The sequence below is a fragment of the Falco naumanni genome, chromosome 6 (genome assembly GCF_017639655.2).
Source record: "Falco naumanni isolate bFalNau1 chromosome 6, bFalNau1.pat, whole genome shotgun sequence".
In the NCBI taxonomy this organism is placed as follows: domain Eukaryota; kingdom Metazoa; phylum Chordata; class Aves; order Falconiformes; family Falconidae; genus Falco; species Falco naumanni.
Genome location: NC_054059.1, coordinates 11,460,572 through 11,479,050, shown reverse-complemented (window position 1 = coordinate 11,479,050; position 18,479 = coordinate 11,460,572). Strand labels below are relative to the sequence as shown.

The 18,479-nt window shown below is 39.0% G+C and overlaps 1 protein-coding gene across 1 annotated transcript in view; it reads left to right on the top strand.

Moving 5' to 3' along the window:
- The window catches only part of KCNQ5 (potassium voltage-gated channel subfamily Q member 5), a 91,701-nt gene extending 73,566 nt beyond the window's left edge, over positions 1-18,135 (top strand). The window contains exons 10-13 of the mRNA XM_040599158.1: positions 3,017-3,125; positions 10,983-11,114; positions 12,029-12,155; positions 12,556-18,135. Coding sequence (XP_040455092.1) covers positions 3,017-3,125; positions 10,983-11,114; positions 12,029-12,155; positions 12,556-13,497 — 1,310 coding nt within the window. The 3' untranslated portion in view covers positions 13,498-18,135. The remainder of the gene's footprint in view (positions 1-3,016; positions 3,126-10,982; positions 11,115-12,028; positions 12,156-12,555) is intronic.
- The last annotated feature ends 344 nt before the right edge of the window (positions 18,136-18,479 follow it).

The following is an 18,479-nucleotide window of genomic DNA, read 5'->3' as shown; positions in this document are numbered from 1 at the left end:
GACAAAGGGTACGGGGAAGGACGAAGCAGATGTGTGCAGAGCTAAGCATCAGCTAGCACCAGGGGGTCTAGCTGCCCCGTTAGTGACGGGGAGGGCTCCCTCTGGGAACAGGCAGGAGCTTGGAGTGAGGCTTGCCAGGGGCCATGGCTTAGCCCTGCCTGGGAACTGGCCCGGGTTTTAACGTGCTGGAGCTGCCAGAGCAGCCAAACTGACCCCAACGCAGCCCCGACCCCAAGGATAAACTCGAGAGGGACGGAAGCGGTACAAGTACATCTCACCTCGTAACTATGTCGTACACAACATGAGCTTCCACTGGAAAGACTCATCAGAATGTGAACTTTGATTTCAGTGTGGATTTTTTTTTTCCAAATTGTTACTCTGCATCTCCCAAACTTTTTCCCAAGTCGGCTCAGTATTCTAAAGAAACAGGAATGTTTCCCATATGAATCAAACAAGGTTTCTGGCTTTTCACAAGTTTTATTGAGATGTGGTACTGAGTGCCTGCCATAAAGATGGAAATTCATGTCAGTGGGAATATTAGAAAAGAAAAAAAGAAAGTGATCTATTAGGAGCGGTAGCTCTTCTTAAAGCTGGCTTAAATTTAGAAGAATTTTTCAGCATCTGTCTAAAGATTTTGCTGATCTTTTTATCCACGTGAGCAACATGGAATACCACAATTGTATCACACTCTTCTCAAAACAGTTCTGCAAAGATATACTGTGTTAAGGAAGCCTTTTTATTAGTGACACTGTACTTGGCAAAGGACCCAGAACCGTATCAGTGAGACAACCATTCAGAAACATGTTTATTTTAAACTTTCAAGTTGGAGTCTCTTGTTTCACTGGGTTGTAGCTCTTGTGCCCTTAGCAGAATTATTCCTAATTTCCACTGGCATAACTGAGTAGATTCAAACCTTAGAGAGCCACTGGAAATACCAGCAGCATAAAAAGCTTTGGGTTTAGTATGGCATTTAGAAATGAGCTGGGAGATTTCAGCACTGGGAGAAGTAACTGGCGAGGCTGATCAGGGATGACACCTGGAAAGTTAGTGTTGTGGAATACTTAGCACCTTTTTTTTTTTTTTTTTTTGGGGGGGAGGGGGGTAGGTAGTGTATATACCTATCAAACTAATAACATAGTTTACTTCAGCTAATTGCATTTCTGGGCAGGCATCCAAATGTTAGTTAGGCAAGATAGATGGAGAGAAATATATATTTCACCAGTAAGATAAGCCAAGTCATGAAAGCTCATGAAAGAGTGTGAGAAAAAAGCGCTTTTGTCATCACTGTAGGCATGACTTACAGTACTAACATGGAAGAGGAAATTTCAGTTTTGTATAAAAAATTCACTTTTACAGTATAAAACTTCTTTTTTAAGGTTGCATTTATTATTTCATATGTACTTAAATATTATTAACTTGGCTATAAACCATCTTTCTTCCTGTATGAAGCTGATCTGTCAAAGATAAAATCTCCTGCTCTTCAAAGCTACAGGAGATGTTCCTCATAAGCGTACCAGTTCAGCAGCAGTCAAAAAAGAAACTATATTCTCGAGGGTAATGAAGTAGCCAGAGTCATCAAAATAAATTATTATGGCCAAATATCAACTCTGTGAAGACAACAATGCAGGAATGCCAGTTCCTGAAGATGCAGCCTTGTAAAATGCTGTTTATGCCAAGATAGAATTCCTATTAGATGTAAAAGGTACCATGAAATTTCCAGGCACTTCTGACGGGCAAAGAATATTTTTCATCTTTTATATACTGTCTTTCTGAAAAAGGATCTTGCAAAAAAATGTCCTGCAATCATTTGTGTCTGATTGTGCTTCAAATCTGCTTATAATAGGAGCCTCTGAAATGGTTTGCTTGCAGTGTTTCTGGATGACTAAGCCTGTGTTTTAAATAACAGCATGAATGTAGGCAGGAACATAGGGCTGGGAAGAAATCTCCATTACTGAGAGTTCCTGAATCCCACCCTTTTTTCTCTATTTCATGTCACTCTTCTGTTTCACACTCTCTTCCTCATGAAGCAGAGACACTTGAATGTTGAAATACACAAACCTTGGATGAAATTCTTCACCTAGTAGTCATCTGGACTTTATGCAGTTGAAGAAAGATGGTTTAGGAGGAAAAAACACCTACCTTCAAGAGTTTTCCTGTACTTCACGTGCCTTCAAGACATATATGATGTACAGGCATCCACTGACTCTGCCCTCCTTGCTTTGTTCCCGTTCCAGCACATTTTAAGTTTGTAAACCTTCTTGGTCATGCATCAGTCCCCGTTTTCTTTGTGCATTGAGGTACACTGCGCACTCCTGAGTTTTCTAGCTAATTCTCAAATGGTAACTCTGCAGAGGTGGTGTTAGGAAAGGGTAGAGGATCTATTTTTTTCAGGCAAATAAATACAGTAACTTGGCTTAAGCTCCTGTTACAAAGGAAAACTGCAATATCTACATGGCTCTGAGGTTTAAAATGGCAGTTGATCCATGATGGATGTCATCCTCTGTTTATTGCTGGTAAAAAGGTACTTTGTTTATCTTCACCTGTAATAAAGCATTGGATCATTCCACAGCCTCCTCATTAAATGAAATGGATCTTCTCCTTTGTCTTCAGTGTCAGGCTGATCCATAGTGGTAAAAAAAAAAGAATATAACTTCAGCATCTTTTGATTCTGCCATTACATCTGTTAGCTCACTACTTTCCTTTTAAGACAGAGAATGTGATGAAAAACAGTGAGACATGAGGAGCAGACATACTGGTACTCAACTATTAATTTGTTTGAAAAATAACAGGACCTTTTTCCTTTCTAACTTTTACTATTTACACTGGGGATTACCCAGGCCTTTTATGACACAAGCATAGACAGACACAAGTGCATGATAGAGTTCGTAAACTGATGAAGCTCTGTCTCATTTGATTTATAGTCCTTATTTTTCCAAACCATTGTGCAGGCCGTTAGAAAACACTAAGGAAGAGATTTTTAAATGCTGCTTGTTTAGTCTGCTCTTGTATTTTGCAGCTGACACCAGTCTTGGAACAGATGATGTTTATGATGATAAAGGGTGCCAGTGTGATGTGTCAGTAGAAGATCTCACCCCTGCTCTTAAAACTGTCATCAGAGCAATCAGGTGAGTAAAAAATACTGAGTGTATAAATATTTGAGGTTTCTTTAATTAAGATTCTAACTAACTGCATGTCAATTAATAAAATGGTAGTTGAACTTATTACATGGCTATATTTTTACATAACTAATGCTAATGTAATTTATTTATGATTCCTTTCCATCAGTATTTTAGTTAAGTTAAAAGTAAAAATATTTTACCTGTTCTGTTATTGGTTTCTCAATGTCTAAAAATGTTACATAATTTGACTCAGAAAAGAGAGAGCATCATGAATGCTGCTTTCCACTATATTTCCTGTAATCAAAAATACTGTAATCCAGTTTGATGTAGTTTTACTGAATGTGTATAGTCTTGCCTGGAAAAGTTATTTCCTTTCTAAGTTTAGGGGTTTATTGTACTTCCATATTCCTGAAATTGTCTGTCATATGGCTTTTTACTGCAACTTTCTTCTGGTAACAGCAGAATAATGACAGTCATTCAATTGTGCAAAGCCTTGCCTACCCCTATCCGTTGAACTAAATATAACCCAAATAATTTCAAACTAATAGTCTCATACTTTTCCAAGAAAGGATCAAACTCCATCAAAACTTATAGAATTACCTATTTTGAAAGCTTAAACTTCGCATTCATCCTACTGAGACTGTCAGGGCTCTTCACTGTCCTGAATTTCATTTTTAAGTGCAAACCCTGACAGGCAGGATCCCCACCATAAAGGGTCCATCGGCAAGCAAGGAGAGGCCACGCATTCCGTCTCTGCTGAAGCAAACCCGAGGTTATTGCTGCGGGTCACCCCACTGGCTCTGCATCACAGTCACATCAGTGCCCCCTGTCCTTCTTGCAGGCAGGAGCCACAGGGACTTTTTACAAAACCCTATGGCAAGATGATGTTTTCCTGCAGGGAGATTCTTGCCTGAGTTTTCTCAGCACTATGGGAAGAAAGGGCTCAAGCTCTTCATCAAATAATTTTGTACAGTGATAACCTATGGGCTACTTGTATTTCCTTCCCCTTTTTCCACCGGTTGCCAATGCAGACAGATGGCGAGTAAGCCTGTTTCTAATACCTTTCTACTAGTGCAGACAGCTTGACAGATCACTTGCAGATTTCTGTTCAACCATTTTTCCAACCAGCCTGGAAATGACCTCACAGGACATGTCAGATACCAGGTCTGTGTCCACAGCTACTGCAACTGGCAACTCAGATGTCACCGCCAAGAACCCCCTCTTGCCAGCAATGTTTCAGCAGGTGACAGAAATCTTTCTACACAGCGGACACCCACCTAAAAGGCAGGCCTGTTCCTTCAAATGGAAAATGCTCAAATTAGGAACAATCAGCATAGTCTGTTGGCTCTGGTGCCAGAGATCCTTGTCTGTGATGTTCCGTTTTAAACAGACTGGCTGGAAAAGTGCACCTTGCCACTGCACTGGCAAGTGGTATCAATGGTCATCTCATTCTTAATACTGTCCAAATTCCTTAAGATCATCTTGACATTTCAATACTAAATTAATGGAGCTTGTTTTCAAAGGCATCACTGGGTTGTTCAGTGCATCACCTGCATCTTTGCTTGGTTCTCTTGGTAATTACCAGCTCAAATGGAAAGTAACCAAATGTGAAGGACGTGGTTAGCAAACTTCTACAGCGCCATCCACAGAAATGTTCTAATCAGAACAGCAAAGCTGCAACAGTTCGATGTTTCGGACATGCACTATTTAACTGATGAGTCAACTTTTTAGATTACCTCCAACTTTTTCTCTGCACACTTGGCTTACCAAAAACCAACTCGTTTCACCACTGAGGTTGAGAATACGAATCTCCACTTGCTATCAATTAGCCATGCATCTCTCCCATCTCTCCTTGCAAATATTAATGTTTCACTAGATTACAAACGGCACATAAATCTTGCTTCAGAAACACCTTCGTTTGAGATCTGTAAAGCAGTAATATGCCATGTTAAATGCTATACCTTCATCTCTCAAAATCAAGAGACTGATAATTCAGTTCATCGGGTAGCTGATACTCCTCTTTCTGATTATTCAGAGTATCTGTTACCTGACTACACCGGGATCTATGCAAACATCTGAAGAAGGATCTGAGACACTATATAGTAACTGTAGAATTTCAAGATGATAACATCTGCCTATATGGAAACTTTGTGCCTCATTTTGAAGTTTGTTTTTAGCAGCAGCTTTGAATTACAGGGGGAATGGGGGAGGGTGGAGGTTGTTTTTCCTTTCATGCTGGTATACAGGAGCAGATGAAGACAGAAGGTACTTGCATAGCTTCATGAGATACTATGAAAAGACCCCAAATATAAGCACACATGGTTTAATCCATTCTGGCTATATCACCTTGAAAAACTGCAATAAGGGAGGGTAATTATTTTTTTCCTGCTTAGAGCTGGGTACGATTTGATTTACAGTGATACAAACGGTCCTTTTGTTCGGAGGAAAAAGTGGAACTAGCAAAATTAATTCATGCCTGTGGGTTTACAGAGGTAGGACCTCTCTCAGTTTTGGAATCAGAAAGAACTGGGGATGTGTATGGGAAAGGAGCCTAGAATGTGCTGGTTACTCTCAGGTTGGACAGCCTTGAAATAGCCAAGACAAAGATTGGTTTATTTATAATCTTTTGTTTTGGAAACTTCAAAGTGTACTGCTTCAGTTTTGACCTTGCTTACTTACATCTTTCCCAGGACTACTTTATTCTTCAAAACAACTTTTTGATTTTAAACAAACAAAACCCCAAACTTTCATTTTGAAATGGTTAAAAGAGGAGATGGAGAAAATAGGCTTTTCCTGGAAAAGTCCTTAACGTATTGACCCTTTCCAAAAGTAGGACTCTGAACCAGTCCTACTGAAGACCCACTGGGCAGACCTGACCGGTAACATGTTGAGCTGTCAGCCTCCTCTCAAAGTCCCCCAAGCTGAGTGTTCCACATCCCATCTCTTATGCTGCTCCCTCCACTCCCCCTTACTACAAACCCTCTGTCAGGAAAGACGAACTGAGGCAGTAGGGAAGCTGCTTGATGCATTTGCACAGTGTTGGGTGAGCAAGGAACAGATGGGCAGCGTGGTGAAATGTGTGCTCCACAGCACGCCTTGGACCCGGCCAGGATCCATCCTGCTCCTCTGCAGCCTCTGGCTGGGATCAGAGCAGTGCACAAAGCAGTTCTTGCTAGCAGTACGTGGAGCCTTTGGGCCAGCAGCTTTGGTAGCACTACTCAACCAGCCCTAGTCTTGTCATGAACAAAAAGCCATTAATATCCTGTAGAGTTCCTGGAGACTAACAAAAAACATTGCATTATCTAGCTCTGTTAGTTCACAGGGATGAATGTATATAAAAGAGACTAAAAAGAAGACGAGGATACCTTGTTTCCATATATTACGATATCTCTGATAATTTTTCATAGCGAGAGACACTAAATGCTGTAATACTCTCCACCATGGAAATGATGGAATTATTTCACTATTTATGGAATATAAAATTAGATTTGAGAAGCATAAATAAATAAGCAATAGGAAATAGCTGCAGTGGCAGGAAGATGAACTTCCTGACCTAAAAGGCCTTTTCTCTCTTTAACTCCAGTGATTGCATAGATATGTTTTCATTTGTTGTTAGTAAGAAATAATAATAATAATAATAAATGTAGCTAAATGTAATGAAACTTGAGAATTCTTGAGCTGATAAGCTACTTAGTTGAATAGTCATACATATTTAGTAGCCAAAATAAGGAAAATATAATTTACCATTTGTGTTCAGTCTTTGAAATGTTTCTGCTACACCTATAAAATGTATTTTTAGCAGCCATTGTGAATTTGTTCAATGGTAGCGTTTCAGAATCGTCTATTTCTTTTAAATCCCAACACATTGTGTATTTTCTGCCCACATGATCTTCAGAGTATAGGCCAAGGCTCTCAGATGTGTCTTTGCCTACAACAGCAGTGTGTCTGGGAGAAGATGCTGTCTCTGGCTCCTAGGGGGTGGGTTGGTCCAGGCCAAGACTCGAGAGAGGGGACAATACTGACCCGCTCACGCCACATATAGTGGAACCATCTCTCAACCACCTTTGTTTGTTGTCCTGTCTGTATCGGGTCCTGGTCTCTGCTGCACGTTGCAGTTATTTGAAGGGTTATTTGGCAAAGTAAAGGTAGAGAGATAGAGAGGAACCAGCACAACTAGATTGGTGTGCACCTGCTTTCCTGATGCAGTAAAATGAGCAAACAAACTGTGGTCATTTCATCTAGCTATAGGTAAAACAACCTACCTGTCTTTTAATATTCAAGTCAGTAACCATATATGAGTTTATCTGAATCTCAGGAGAATGCAGCTCCATTTCTTCCTGAGATAGCGACAAGACTGACAGGATAGAGGTTTACAAAAATAACAGTATGACAGGGATGCACAGAGTATTAAAGGTATTCTGACTCGGTGCCGGTTGCAGTAAAGTATTAATGACAAGCAGAATAGCTTCTAACAGCAGAAGGGGCAACACAAATGGAAATTAAAATGCAACAAATGCCAGGAAAGAGATGCAACATGCATATTCAGAAAACACTGTCGTTCTAGATCAGTGCTGATCCTGCATTTGACAAGAGGTAAATGAAATGGATGCGTCTTTTGGCTGCTACGGGTCAGTAAGACAAAATTAGTACTGGACCTGCAGCTTTCTACAGATTATCAGGGCACGTGAAGATTAATGGGACCTGTGGTTTAGACATCAACTATAGACAAAGCACTTTGATATATTGGTCTAATTCAGCACTAGACTTTTTTTTCTGCTCTCCTCTGGCTGCATCATTGAAATAGGCTACTTTTTATGGTTAATTCTCACCAGAAAATTGTCACACTTGGCATTTGAGTAGGCTTACAACAGCGCATCATCTATCACGTTAGATTTGAGTTACGAAATACCACCTCGCTACAGGGCACACAGCGACTTAAATATATAAATAACGTTTCAAAAAGTCAGGGGGACTACACGGTTTCGTTCTTTCGGGTAAATTCTGACTTTCCATCGCTGCCGTTTGGGCAGTACCGGCAGCGGCCGCGTTTCCCACGAGCCGTGTTTGCCCCCTCGTGGTACAGCCAGAAGGGACAGCCCGCGCTGTAGCTGGTTGCCCCGTTCCGCCCGTTCGTGTCAAGGGCTGGTGCTTCAGATATTTGGGGTATGAATAATTTCGTGCTCGTTTTCCCTCTTTTGGTACAGGTAGACTACCCACTTGTGCCCGCTTAACCGGACCCTTCCTTTTTATCCCACAGCAACACACCAGAATAGACAGCTCTTTATTCTAGACGCATGAATGAAGGAGGCTTTTTTGTTCACGATTTTTTAATATGCTCTATATAGTTGTAATAATCTTTCAGATGGGTGTTCAAGCCTATCAAGTTCAATTACATAGTTATTTCAACAAGTGGAAAGCCAATTTAGTTTTTAAAATTGACAGTAAATAACTATGAAGAATCAACCAAATTTAATAACTGCAAAGCAGTTGCTAGGCTCCATCGCTGAAACAAGTCAGGTTTTCTGTTTCATAATTAACTTGCAATCTTTTAAAATGCCGGTGTTTTATAACCTTTCAGATTTTTGCACAGTTGATGGAAAATTTTACATATTTGAAGCAAAAATTAAGCAATAGAAGTCTGTTCCAAACCCTGCTGAATTTAATTGATGGCATCACATGAGCTAATACCTAAACCAGAACTAGTACAGCTACACCTCACTGATACAGCCATGATGCTTTCGATTCTGTGTCTGACTTCTGAACATTAGGAACAAACTGCCTTGATAAGCAAAAAACCTGTTACAAAGCTGGAAAGCAGTAATGAAGACTTTTGTGCACGCTGATTAAGAAGCTTCTATGGCTGTTAATAAAAATTAGTTTTCTGTCTCTTTGCTTGTAAAATCACCCAGTTGTGGTAAATTCAGCTGTCTTCAAATATGCTACTAATCCTCTGGCTCTGCTTTTCTAACAGAGTGTCATCTTTTTACTTTATCAAGAGCATGAAGTAAAAATTTGTGACCACCAAAACAGAGAATAATAACAAAAGAATACTTTCTTGTATGTCAGCTACATCATGTATTCTCTGTAACCTGACTAAAGAACTGGATTTCAGGAGATTGTCTGCGCTGTCAGACTATTATGAACAGAACATCTTGGCATCATTTGACAGCTAAAAGAAAAAAAAAATTGCATCCCAGGTTCAGAGGCCTTCAGATTACAAAAGATGCCAAAATCCCTAAACCTGTAGAACCAGCTGACAATAGAAAAGAGGAAAGTGCATCATCTGACATATTTAAAACTGCAATGGAGGTCCTGAACTGTCAAGGTGATGAACTACTCTTAACAGACCTATTCCATTTTTAATTTCTATAATCAGAATCATAGGTACAGCTCTATGCCAGTGACAAGCAACCTCATTTTTATCTGGAAGTTACCAGAATGGGAAATATCAACAACCTAAGCACTGTGGGAAAAGGCTGATATTATTTGGAATAACATTTATGTATGATACAGAAACAGGTAGAGGATCACGATATACTATTAATCTGACTCCACGTAGCTATTACCATGACGTCTGTCTTAACTATACAAAGTATAGTTTTCCTAAATTCCACTAAAACATTACTAATTTTACTATTTTTATCACAGAACGAGAGCCATGTTTTGGGTTTAGTTGTAATTCATTGTCTTACAGCTGCTAAGTACATATCACAGTAAACAAAGAGGGAATATATTAGCATGAAATATTGGCATTTGGAATAGGATACCAATTTACCGTCTCTGCTTTTTTAATTGCAATAGATAGCAAATATCAGCAATTTGGCCCTAATGGGGCTCCATAAGCTCTATAACACAGACCAGAATGGCCAACACACCTGATCCCTCAGTTTCTCTCCTACTGCCTGCATGGTTCTCTCTTCTGCCGTTCTCATGTAAACCAAGGAGAGCTGCAGGTTTTCACAGCTGACCTGGAAAATCAGCTCACTGTCATTTACTTTCCAAATTTGTCAATTCTATTATTTAAAACTTGCAATTTAATATAAACTTTTTCATTCGAAGAAGAATTACTCTGTGGACATCCCATAAGCATGACAGAAACTTGTCAAAGTCTGACATAAAAAACATACACCATTCATCAATTTTGAATGTTTACTGTTATCTGATACTTACTGTTCTGCAGTAAAAGTCAAAGGAAAAAATCACAAATGCTAATTAAACAATAATTCCCATATAGTTCAATATGGGACAAACACGAAGACTTAAGTAGCCTTCAAAGTTTGATCTGAAGTCAGCAAAATAACTCAAAAACACTTAGGCCTGAATGATAATTACAAATAAAAAACTAAATTAAAAAGGAATTGAGTGCATAAATTTCATTTTTTTTACAAAATGGAAACTTAAAAAAGCACTGGAAAAAGAATACTATTGTTTGTTTGTGTAATTGATTCGTTAGAGAAATCTTTCCTCTAACAAGAACAGAAGTAGCTTAAGCACAAATGTAGCTTACAAACTATCCCACTCAAGTCAGTGGGACTAACCCCAGGTTTAAGTTAAGCTTCAGTACCTTTCATGTCAGGCACCTACTATAAAAAAGCCAGACATGCTCTGCACTCTTCAAAATAGTGTTACCTGTTTTCTCTTGTATTAACAATTCAAAGGGATAGCTACAATGCATTTGTACCTACGCCTTTGTACCTACGTATTTGTGGTTATAAAAACAATTCTGTAAAAGGAAAAGTTCACTTGCACAAGCTGGATTGAAAATATCTTCCATATAAAAATTAGCTGTAAACTTTCGTCAGTGTATATTGTATTGTTTCACAACTGTTGAAGATTAATCTGTGAAATGCTTTTTCCCCACAGAATTATGAAATTTCATGTTGCAAAGAGAAAGTTTAAGGAAACACTTCGTCCATATGATGTCAAAGATGTCATTGAGCAGTATTCAGCAGGTCATCTAGACATGTTATGCAGGATTAAGAGTCTTCAGTCACGGTAAGGAAAGAATAATTTCTGCTCTGCATAAGCATCTTATGTCATTCACTGCATAATGAATATTGGTAACGTTTCACATTTCCATATTACATTTGGGTACAGTTGTCATCCATGCTTCAGCCCAGCCTCTCCTTCCGTGAACACAGCTAAGCCAGAAATTACACTGTGGGTAAAACCAAACAAAAACCCATGTATCTAAATTATCCCCAGAAAACAGTAGTCTAAACAATAGAAAACGTAACCCTGTATCTGTAAAAAGTCCATTCATAAACAAGGAATTTAGTCAGGTGGTTGCCAAAAGGATGAAGTCAACATTAAGAACTGCCTTTCTCCCACCCCAGACTTCCTTTTTTCGTGTAAAAGAAATTGGGAACTACCGGTAATGTAGCATTTACGTAGATTTTATGTTCTCAACTCCCAGCAGTTATCATGTTAAAAAAAAAAAAAAAAACAACAAAAAAACCCCAAAAAAACCACGACATTGCATCATGTGTATCATTAACCAGCATCAGGGCTGAGATGCCTGCTTCAAACTGACAGCTTTCCCTGGACTCGCTGCTGCTGTTAGGATGGGAGAGCTGAGGGTGACACTGGTATGTCTGTTCCTCCACAGTATCAGGCTGCTGGAGAGGCCACCTCCTTGCTCCCCCTCTCAGCAAGTCTAGCCCTGGATCTCCCAGATGATGGCAAAGTACCGGCTCCCAGTTCCTGCCAATGGAAAAGAAAAGCAGTCTCAAATGCTAAAAAATAACTCTTTTCTTTCTTCTTCTTAGTTAATAAAATCAAGGGGTTTTTTCTTTCTCAAGTGCTTTTCTGAAGTACTGTGATTTAAATGTTTAATGTATGGATATAGTGAATAGTTCCATATCATCACCGATTTCAGGAATCACGGCAACTTTTGATTTCTCTTACAGCGTTGACCAAATTCTTGGGAAAGGACAAATCACAGCAGATAAAAGAAGTAGAGAAAAGAATCCTGCAGAGAATGAGACAACTGACGACCTCAGTATGTTAGGGCGCGTAGTCAAGGTAGAGAAACAGGTAGAGTGATTTTCTGTGTCACCTTATCTTGCTTTGTTGCTCATGCCTTCTGTGTATTTTATTGCCACTTTCCAAGGCTGAACAGGTAATTTTTACTTTTTTTTTCTTCTAAAGCCCCCTTCGTTTACATGTTGAAATAAAATTTGTATGAATCACACTACCTTAACTGTCTTCCGTGAACAAAAAAGTAAGGAAAAATTGCAGGTTATTAATTTTTTTTCCTTTTATCAGTCTGCTTATGAAAACTTTACATGGCTTTTGTCATTTTTCAAAGGTCAATAATGTATACCAAGCTCCTTCCATTCTTCTCTTCAGTAGTCACATTTTCCCTTTGCTTGGGTTCCAAATATTTTAAGTTAGTATTTGGTATTAACGTCAAACTTTTACTCTTCTCCTCTAGGTACAATCCATTGAATCAAAACTGGACTGTCTATTAGATATTTATCAACAAGTTTTACGAAAAGGATCCGCATCTGCACTCACTTTGGCTTCATTTCAAATGCCAGCTTTTGAGTGTGAGCAGACTTCTGATTATCAGAGTCCATCAGACAGCAAAGATTTGTCTAATTCTGCACAAATCAGTGGATGTGTATCCAGATCAGCTAGTGCCAATCTGCCTCGTGGCCTGCAGCTTATACTGACACCAAATGAATTCAGCACTCAGGCTTACTATGCTTTTAGTCCAGCTATGCATAGTCAAGCAACGCAAGTGCCAAATGATGGACCTGCAACAGTTAATAATACATCAAACCAAATAAACCAGGCAACTAAGCCAGCAACTCCAACAACATTACAAATACCACCTTTCTCATCAATGAAGCATATCAATAGGCCTGAGCCCGTTCATATTATTCCTGTAACCACACAGGAAAATATTTCTGATGTCACCGCTTGCCTTGTTGCATCAAAAGATAACGGACAAGTTGCACAGTCCACTGCGTCAAAGGATCTCACATGGAGAAAAAGTCTGGATACAGAAGGGGAACCTCTGCTCTCTGTTAAACCTGTGGTGCAAATGGATTTAGGAAAATCTTTATCTGTACAAAACCTTATACAATCAACAGAAGAACTGAATGTACAGATTGCTGGCAGTGACTCCAGCAGTTCCAGAGGTAGCCAAGACGTATACTCCAAATGGAGGGAGTCAAAATTATTTATAACTGATGAAGAGTTGGAGACAGAGGCAGGAGCAGAGACTACTGAAGCCATCTCGCGCCCGTTAGTGGAAACAACTCTCTCTGCTGACTCTCTAAGGACTGGAATATCAAGATCATCTCAAAGCATCTGCAAGCCAGGGGACGGTACAGAAGCACTCAATCTGCTCCATGTCAAACTTAAATAACAGCTTGTGGGCTTTCTTCATTGGCTGGGTCATTCCTCTAGTCATACATATCATAGCATGAACTGTTTTCAAAGCCTTTTTAATAAGATAAAATCACGAAAATCAGGATGAATCTGCAAAGCAGTTGAATGAGCCCATATCTCCTAGTTGCATGAAAATGCATGTTTAAGTGACGGCTAACATTCAAATTTACACCTACAGTACGGCCTTTCGTGTAGTACAGTAGGTTTAAATAATGAGTTGCCTACAAAGCTAATGCTGCAGGATGTATCAAAAAGCAAAAATCTGAGCATTTAGACCTAGTGCCGTTTCTACAGGGCAGAAGTAAAAATCGTAAGGGTTAAAGCACTTTGCTTCTGAACTAATTAAATAAATAAATATATATGTATAATGTCCTGATTTAGATGATAGTTTATGTTTACAACAAAAAATTATCTACAGCTGCTAGCAAGGTACCAAGGAAACCAGTAATATGGGATTAGAAATGGCTGCCAGTTGCAAGATACACACATTAGCTCATCAGTAGTCAGTTATTTTTAACTTTGAAAAGTACGTTCATATCCATCCGATTTTTGGTGATTTAGTGCTGTGGCAAAAGTATCTGACACACCACTATCGTGTTGTTCTTTATAACAAGAACATTATTTTACTATGAAAAGTTTGTATTTTGAGGATTGGGGCTGGCCTCAGAAGTGGATAAACCTGGGTGACTGCAGTAAAAATTCAGGGGACTCTCTCCTTCCAGTCTCATTGAGGAGCTATCATGTGAATCTGAAACATTTTGGCAGCAGTAGGTGAGGGAAGGAAGCAGGTGCTGCCTTTATTGGAGAAGACTGTTTCCTTCTGTGGAAATTTTGGCAATTTTCTGTGCAGTCCCAACCTGATACCATGACAGCACTTAATTCATAAGGCTGGGAAAGGAGGGAAAATGAGGAACTGAAATACAAACTAAAAAGGACAGCACAGGGAAGAAAGATAACACAATCAATGAAGAAAAAAAAAAAAATACGGATTTAGATGTGCAGGAAGGGAAATGATCCCAGAAAATAAAACAAGGAAGGTAAAGAGGCAAAAAGCTGTATTTTTTTTTTAATCCAGCCTGTCAGTCACAGATATGGAGTGCTAGTTCAAAAAAAAAAAATAAAAAATAAAAAGGGCCATGTAGGCAACCAGAAATGGAAATAGAAATGGGGAAGACCACCTTAACTGAAAAAAAAAACAAAAAACAAACCTGCAGATGAGGTTTTTTTGGTTGGTTGGTTTTGGTTGGTTGGTTTTTAAATAAAAGGGGAGGAGGAGAGAGGGGAAAGCATTTGCACCCTTATAGCTCAACACTGTGTCCCACCTGCTGTCATTTCTTGTGAACTTTCCAAGAAAGAACCTTCAGACTCCTTCCTCCTAATACCCGAGTTTCCAAATTTAAAGCCTACATGAGACCAAGTATTCCTGCTTGATACATCCTCTGTTTTTTCTCATCCTAACCTACACTTCACTTCTGCTGAGATGCAGGAGCAGCGTTAGTGACTATCTGCACATCCCCAGCAAGGCTTTGCCACTGGGAGATCCCTTGCAGAGCCTAAACAGGCTTTTGCTCTTCCCAGCTGAACGAGGTCTCTGTGTGTTGCCTCCCCTGATCTATATCCCGCCTGCACCACGGGCTTGTAGACAACCCGATTTGGGCTCAGCTTCCCTCTAGCAGCAGGAACACCGAATGTACAGGGGTGCCAGTGCCAGCTCACTCAGGGCAGTGTTCTCCCGAGGCCCAGACCTGCTGGGAACTTACTCTGTACATCAACATCACTCCAGTCTTAACCATGGCTAAATGCTGTAGATTGTATTGTGAAGGACTTGATCTGTTTACTATGAAACCATTACAATTTCTGCTTCCGTATTTCCTTTACAGAAGTATTCCTGGATGTTACATGACAAACTTATTATGTGAAAGTACATGCAAACTGTAGAGTGTATATATTGTGTCATTATATGGGGTCCACGGATGGTACACTGTGTTCCATGGCTTACACCGGAGCAAACTTCAGCTGTTAAATCCTGAAAGACACCTTGAAGCACAATTTCCTCACCACTGATTTGCCATATAATTTACCACATTCAGCCTTTCCTGTTTTCTTTCATGTGCAGTCTGATCGTACTAAAGCCTGATTACAACAGTAATTTTGTGAGGATAAATAGGGATTTTTCTACATCTCAGTTCATTTAACTCTTAACTTATTTGAATGTCTGTGGTTTATCAGACAGATCTGTAGGTTTGAAGTACTATCCAATATTTAAAAATGTACAAGCTGGTTTTAGGCTTTTCTTTCTTTTTCCTAACTGTTGGTGCCTTTCTTGCCTTTCACATGAACCCTCCTGCTGACCTAAGTGTAAACCTGCACTTAGGTTCGGTCAAGGAGCAAGAGATCCGGCACATGGCAACTGTGTGTCAGCAATGAAACTCCCTTCCCCTTCTTGACGAGATCGAAAAATCAAGGCATCATGAATTGGACACCACTCTTCCACCTTCATCTGCACGAGCAGATGGTTTTGCAGCCCCACTGAGCCCGGAAGGCATCAGTGGGAGAACTGAGCATTGGCCCTGCCTGTACCGATGCCGCACAGACACAGGGCCTTGGGTTTTGCTGATAATTTATCTCACGGAAACTTGGTATTTTTGCCTTAAATGACATGCTTGAGTCCTTCTAACTTTAAGTTAATTTATTTAATACAATTTTGTGCACAAAAGAATGAGTTCTATAAATTATGTATGAAAATGTTAATGTCTTTACGAAGTACTAATAAATCCAGAAGATTGTATCTTTTCAAATTATGGTTTAAAATCCTGATTTTTTTCTTTTGTGCTCACCATTATTATTTTTGTAGCTGCAAGTCTTATCACATAGGAATTTTTTAACATAATATTCTTAGAAAATAGAAAGAGTAGTGAATATATGAAAATCTGGAGAGGAAGAATTGTTTGTTTGGATTTTTATAAGCTTTGCTCATATTTCCTCATGAGAAGTTTCCTGTTTCTACACTCGCTTTTTAAAAGACAGTGTCATGACTGACAATCATTCATCAGTTTCACAAAAGAAGGACCTGTCTGGCTTTTCAATTCTTGTCTTGAGCTGCTTATAAAGTCCAGTTCATGACAGATAATAAGAGTTGTTTATGAGTAGGGACAAGACAACTTTTGTTTTGATTTACAATCCATTTGGGGATTGTTGAAGAGAGAATTTGATCTTAAGTAAGAGCTTCAGGAATTATGCCTTATCCAAATAACTGTTTTCTGATCAGCGTGTTTCTTGTATCTGATTGAAAAGAGAAGTGAAAAGAATAGTTTTGATGATTATTATTTGTATAAAAATTTGTAATTGCTCCTGGCTTATATGATCTATACTTTTTATTTAAATATGAATATGGTGGTTTAGCCTAGGGTTCAAGATTGCAAAGATCATACACTTTTATTCACAGTGCCCACGGTTGTTCCATATGTTTTTGAGATAATCCTACTTAGAATGACTGCTCTCATAGTATGGTGATGAGTAATTCACCTGCTCTTTTGTGATAAATCATACTGAATTGCTGATGTATAGTAGAACATCTGATGTACAGTACTATTTTTGGATTGGGACCTGCAATCCTTACTCAAGCAAAAATTCTATGGAATTCATTCATTCTATGGAATTCAAGAATTTTTCTTGAATCAGGAACTCAGATTCAAATCCTTAATTTGTTGGGCATCTGTTTAAAGTGAAAATGGTAATATTCCAGTTATTTCCTGAGGAAACTAATATTTAGCTGAATTTACCCGTGTCACATTGACTATATAAAAAATAACGCACAAAGTATTGATGTAAAAAGGGAAGAAGGGACATTTTTAAAAAGCACACAGAAAAGGAGAATAATCAGAAAAGTGGAGTAAGCAGGAAAAGAAAATATAATAGCAAAGGAACGAAAAAAGGGTTTAAACACCTGAGGCTAAATTCATCCTTGGATGGCTTCTCTGACTTCAATGAATTCACTGCCCAGCTGGGTGAAGTTCAGCCTCCATTGGGATAATCAGGCTCAGTTCCACTGACCTTAAAGGAGCTGAACCCACCTATGCCAGGAATGAACTTGCCTCTTTGGGCCAACTTTTACCCTGACTCATATGTCGTGCAATCCTTTTGGATTCATTAGGTTTGAATGAAATACAGGTTAGAAAAGAATTTGCCCAGATATTTCTGCTTCACTTTTTTTTTTTCCAAGTGTGTTAACTGACTTAATTCAAATTGATTACCACATCACACAAAGTGCTGTCACTATCTAAAAAGGTTAATTGATTTTTCAAATAAGATTTGTCCCCTGCAGCGTCAGTGGAAGCATGTAATATTTTCCTGTTCATTCATCTGGATGCAAATGTGGCCATTCATTCAGCTGTGGCCACACATAGGACAATTCCAGACATACCCAATATCATCTGCTATTGGAAGCATTTTTGACTTCTTTGAAAGATAAAAAGACAGTTTCATAACAGACTTAGAAGGCACAAAGGCTGCTTCCACTGACACTGCAACGTTAGCCAGTACATTAAAATGTTAATTGTAACTTCTTGACAAAGTTGAATCCATATTGTTGTTAATAAAAATAATTTGAAAAGTACCATGCTTACTGGGGTTCTTTCCTTACAAGAAAGATTGTATGGTGTGAGTGCATATCGGGCAAGAAAAAAATTTAAATCGCTCATTGTTTTCCATTTGAAGTTTCGTAATTTTTTATTAAATGGACCAAAACACCACAAAGGAAGTTTACTAGAATAAAATGCACACAAACCAGTCTGATATGTTCAGTTTCTGGTAACTGTCTACTTAAACTTCACGTTTCAGCACTTCTATGAAAATGAGTTTGGAAGTTATTATTACCTTCCCTGTTAGATAAATGGTAATTGATTCAGGATCAGCGACCAGGGGCTTGTGTGAGGAGCGGGATTCCTCAAGGAAGGCCCA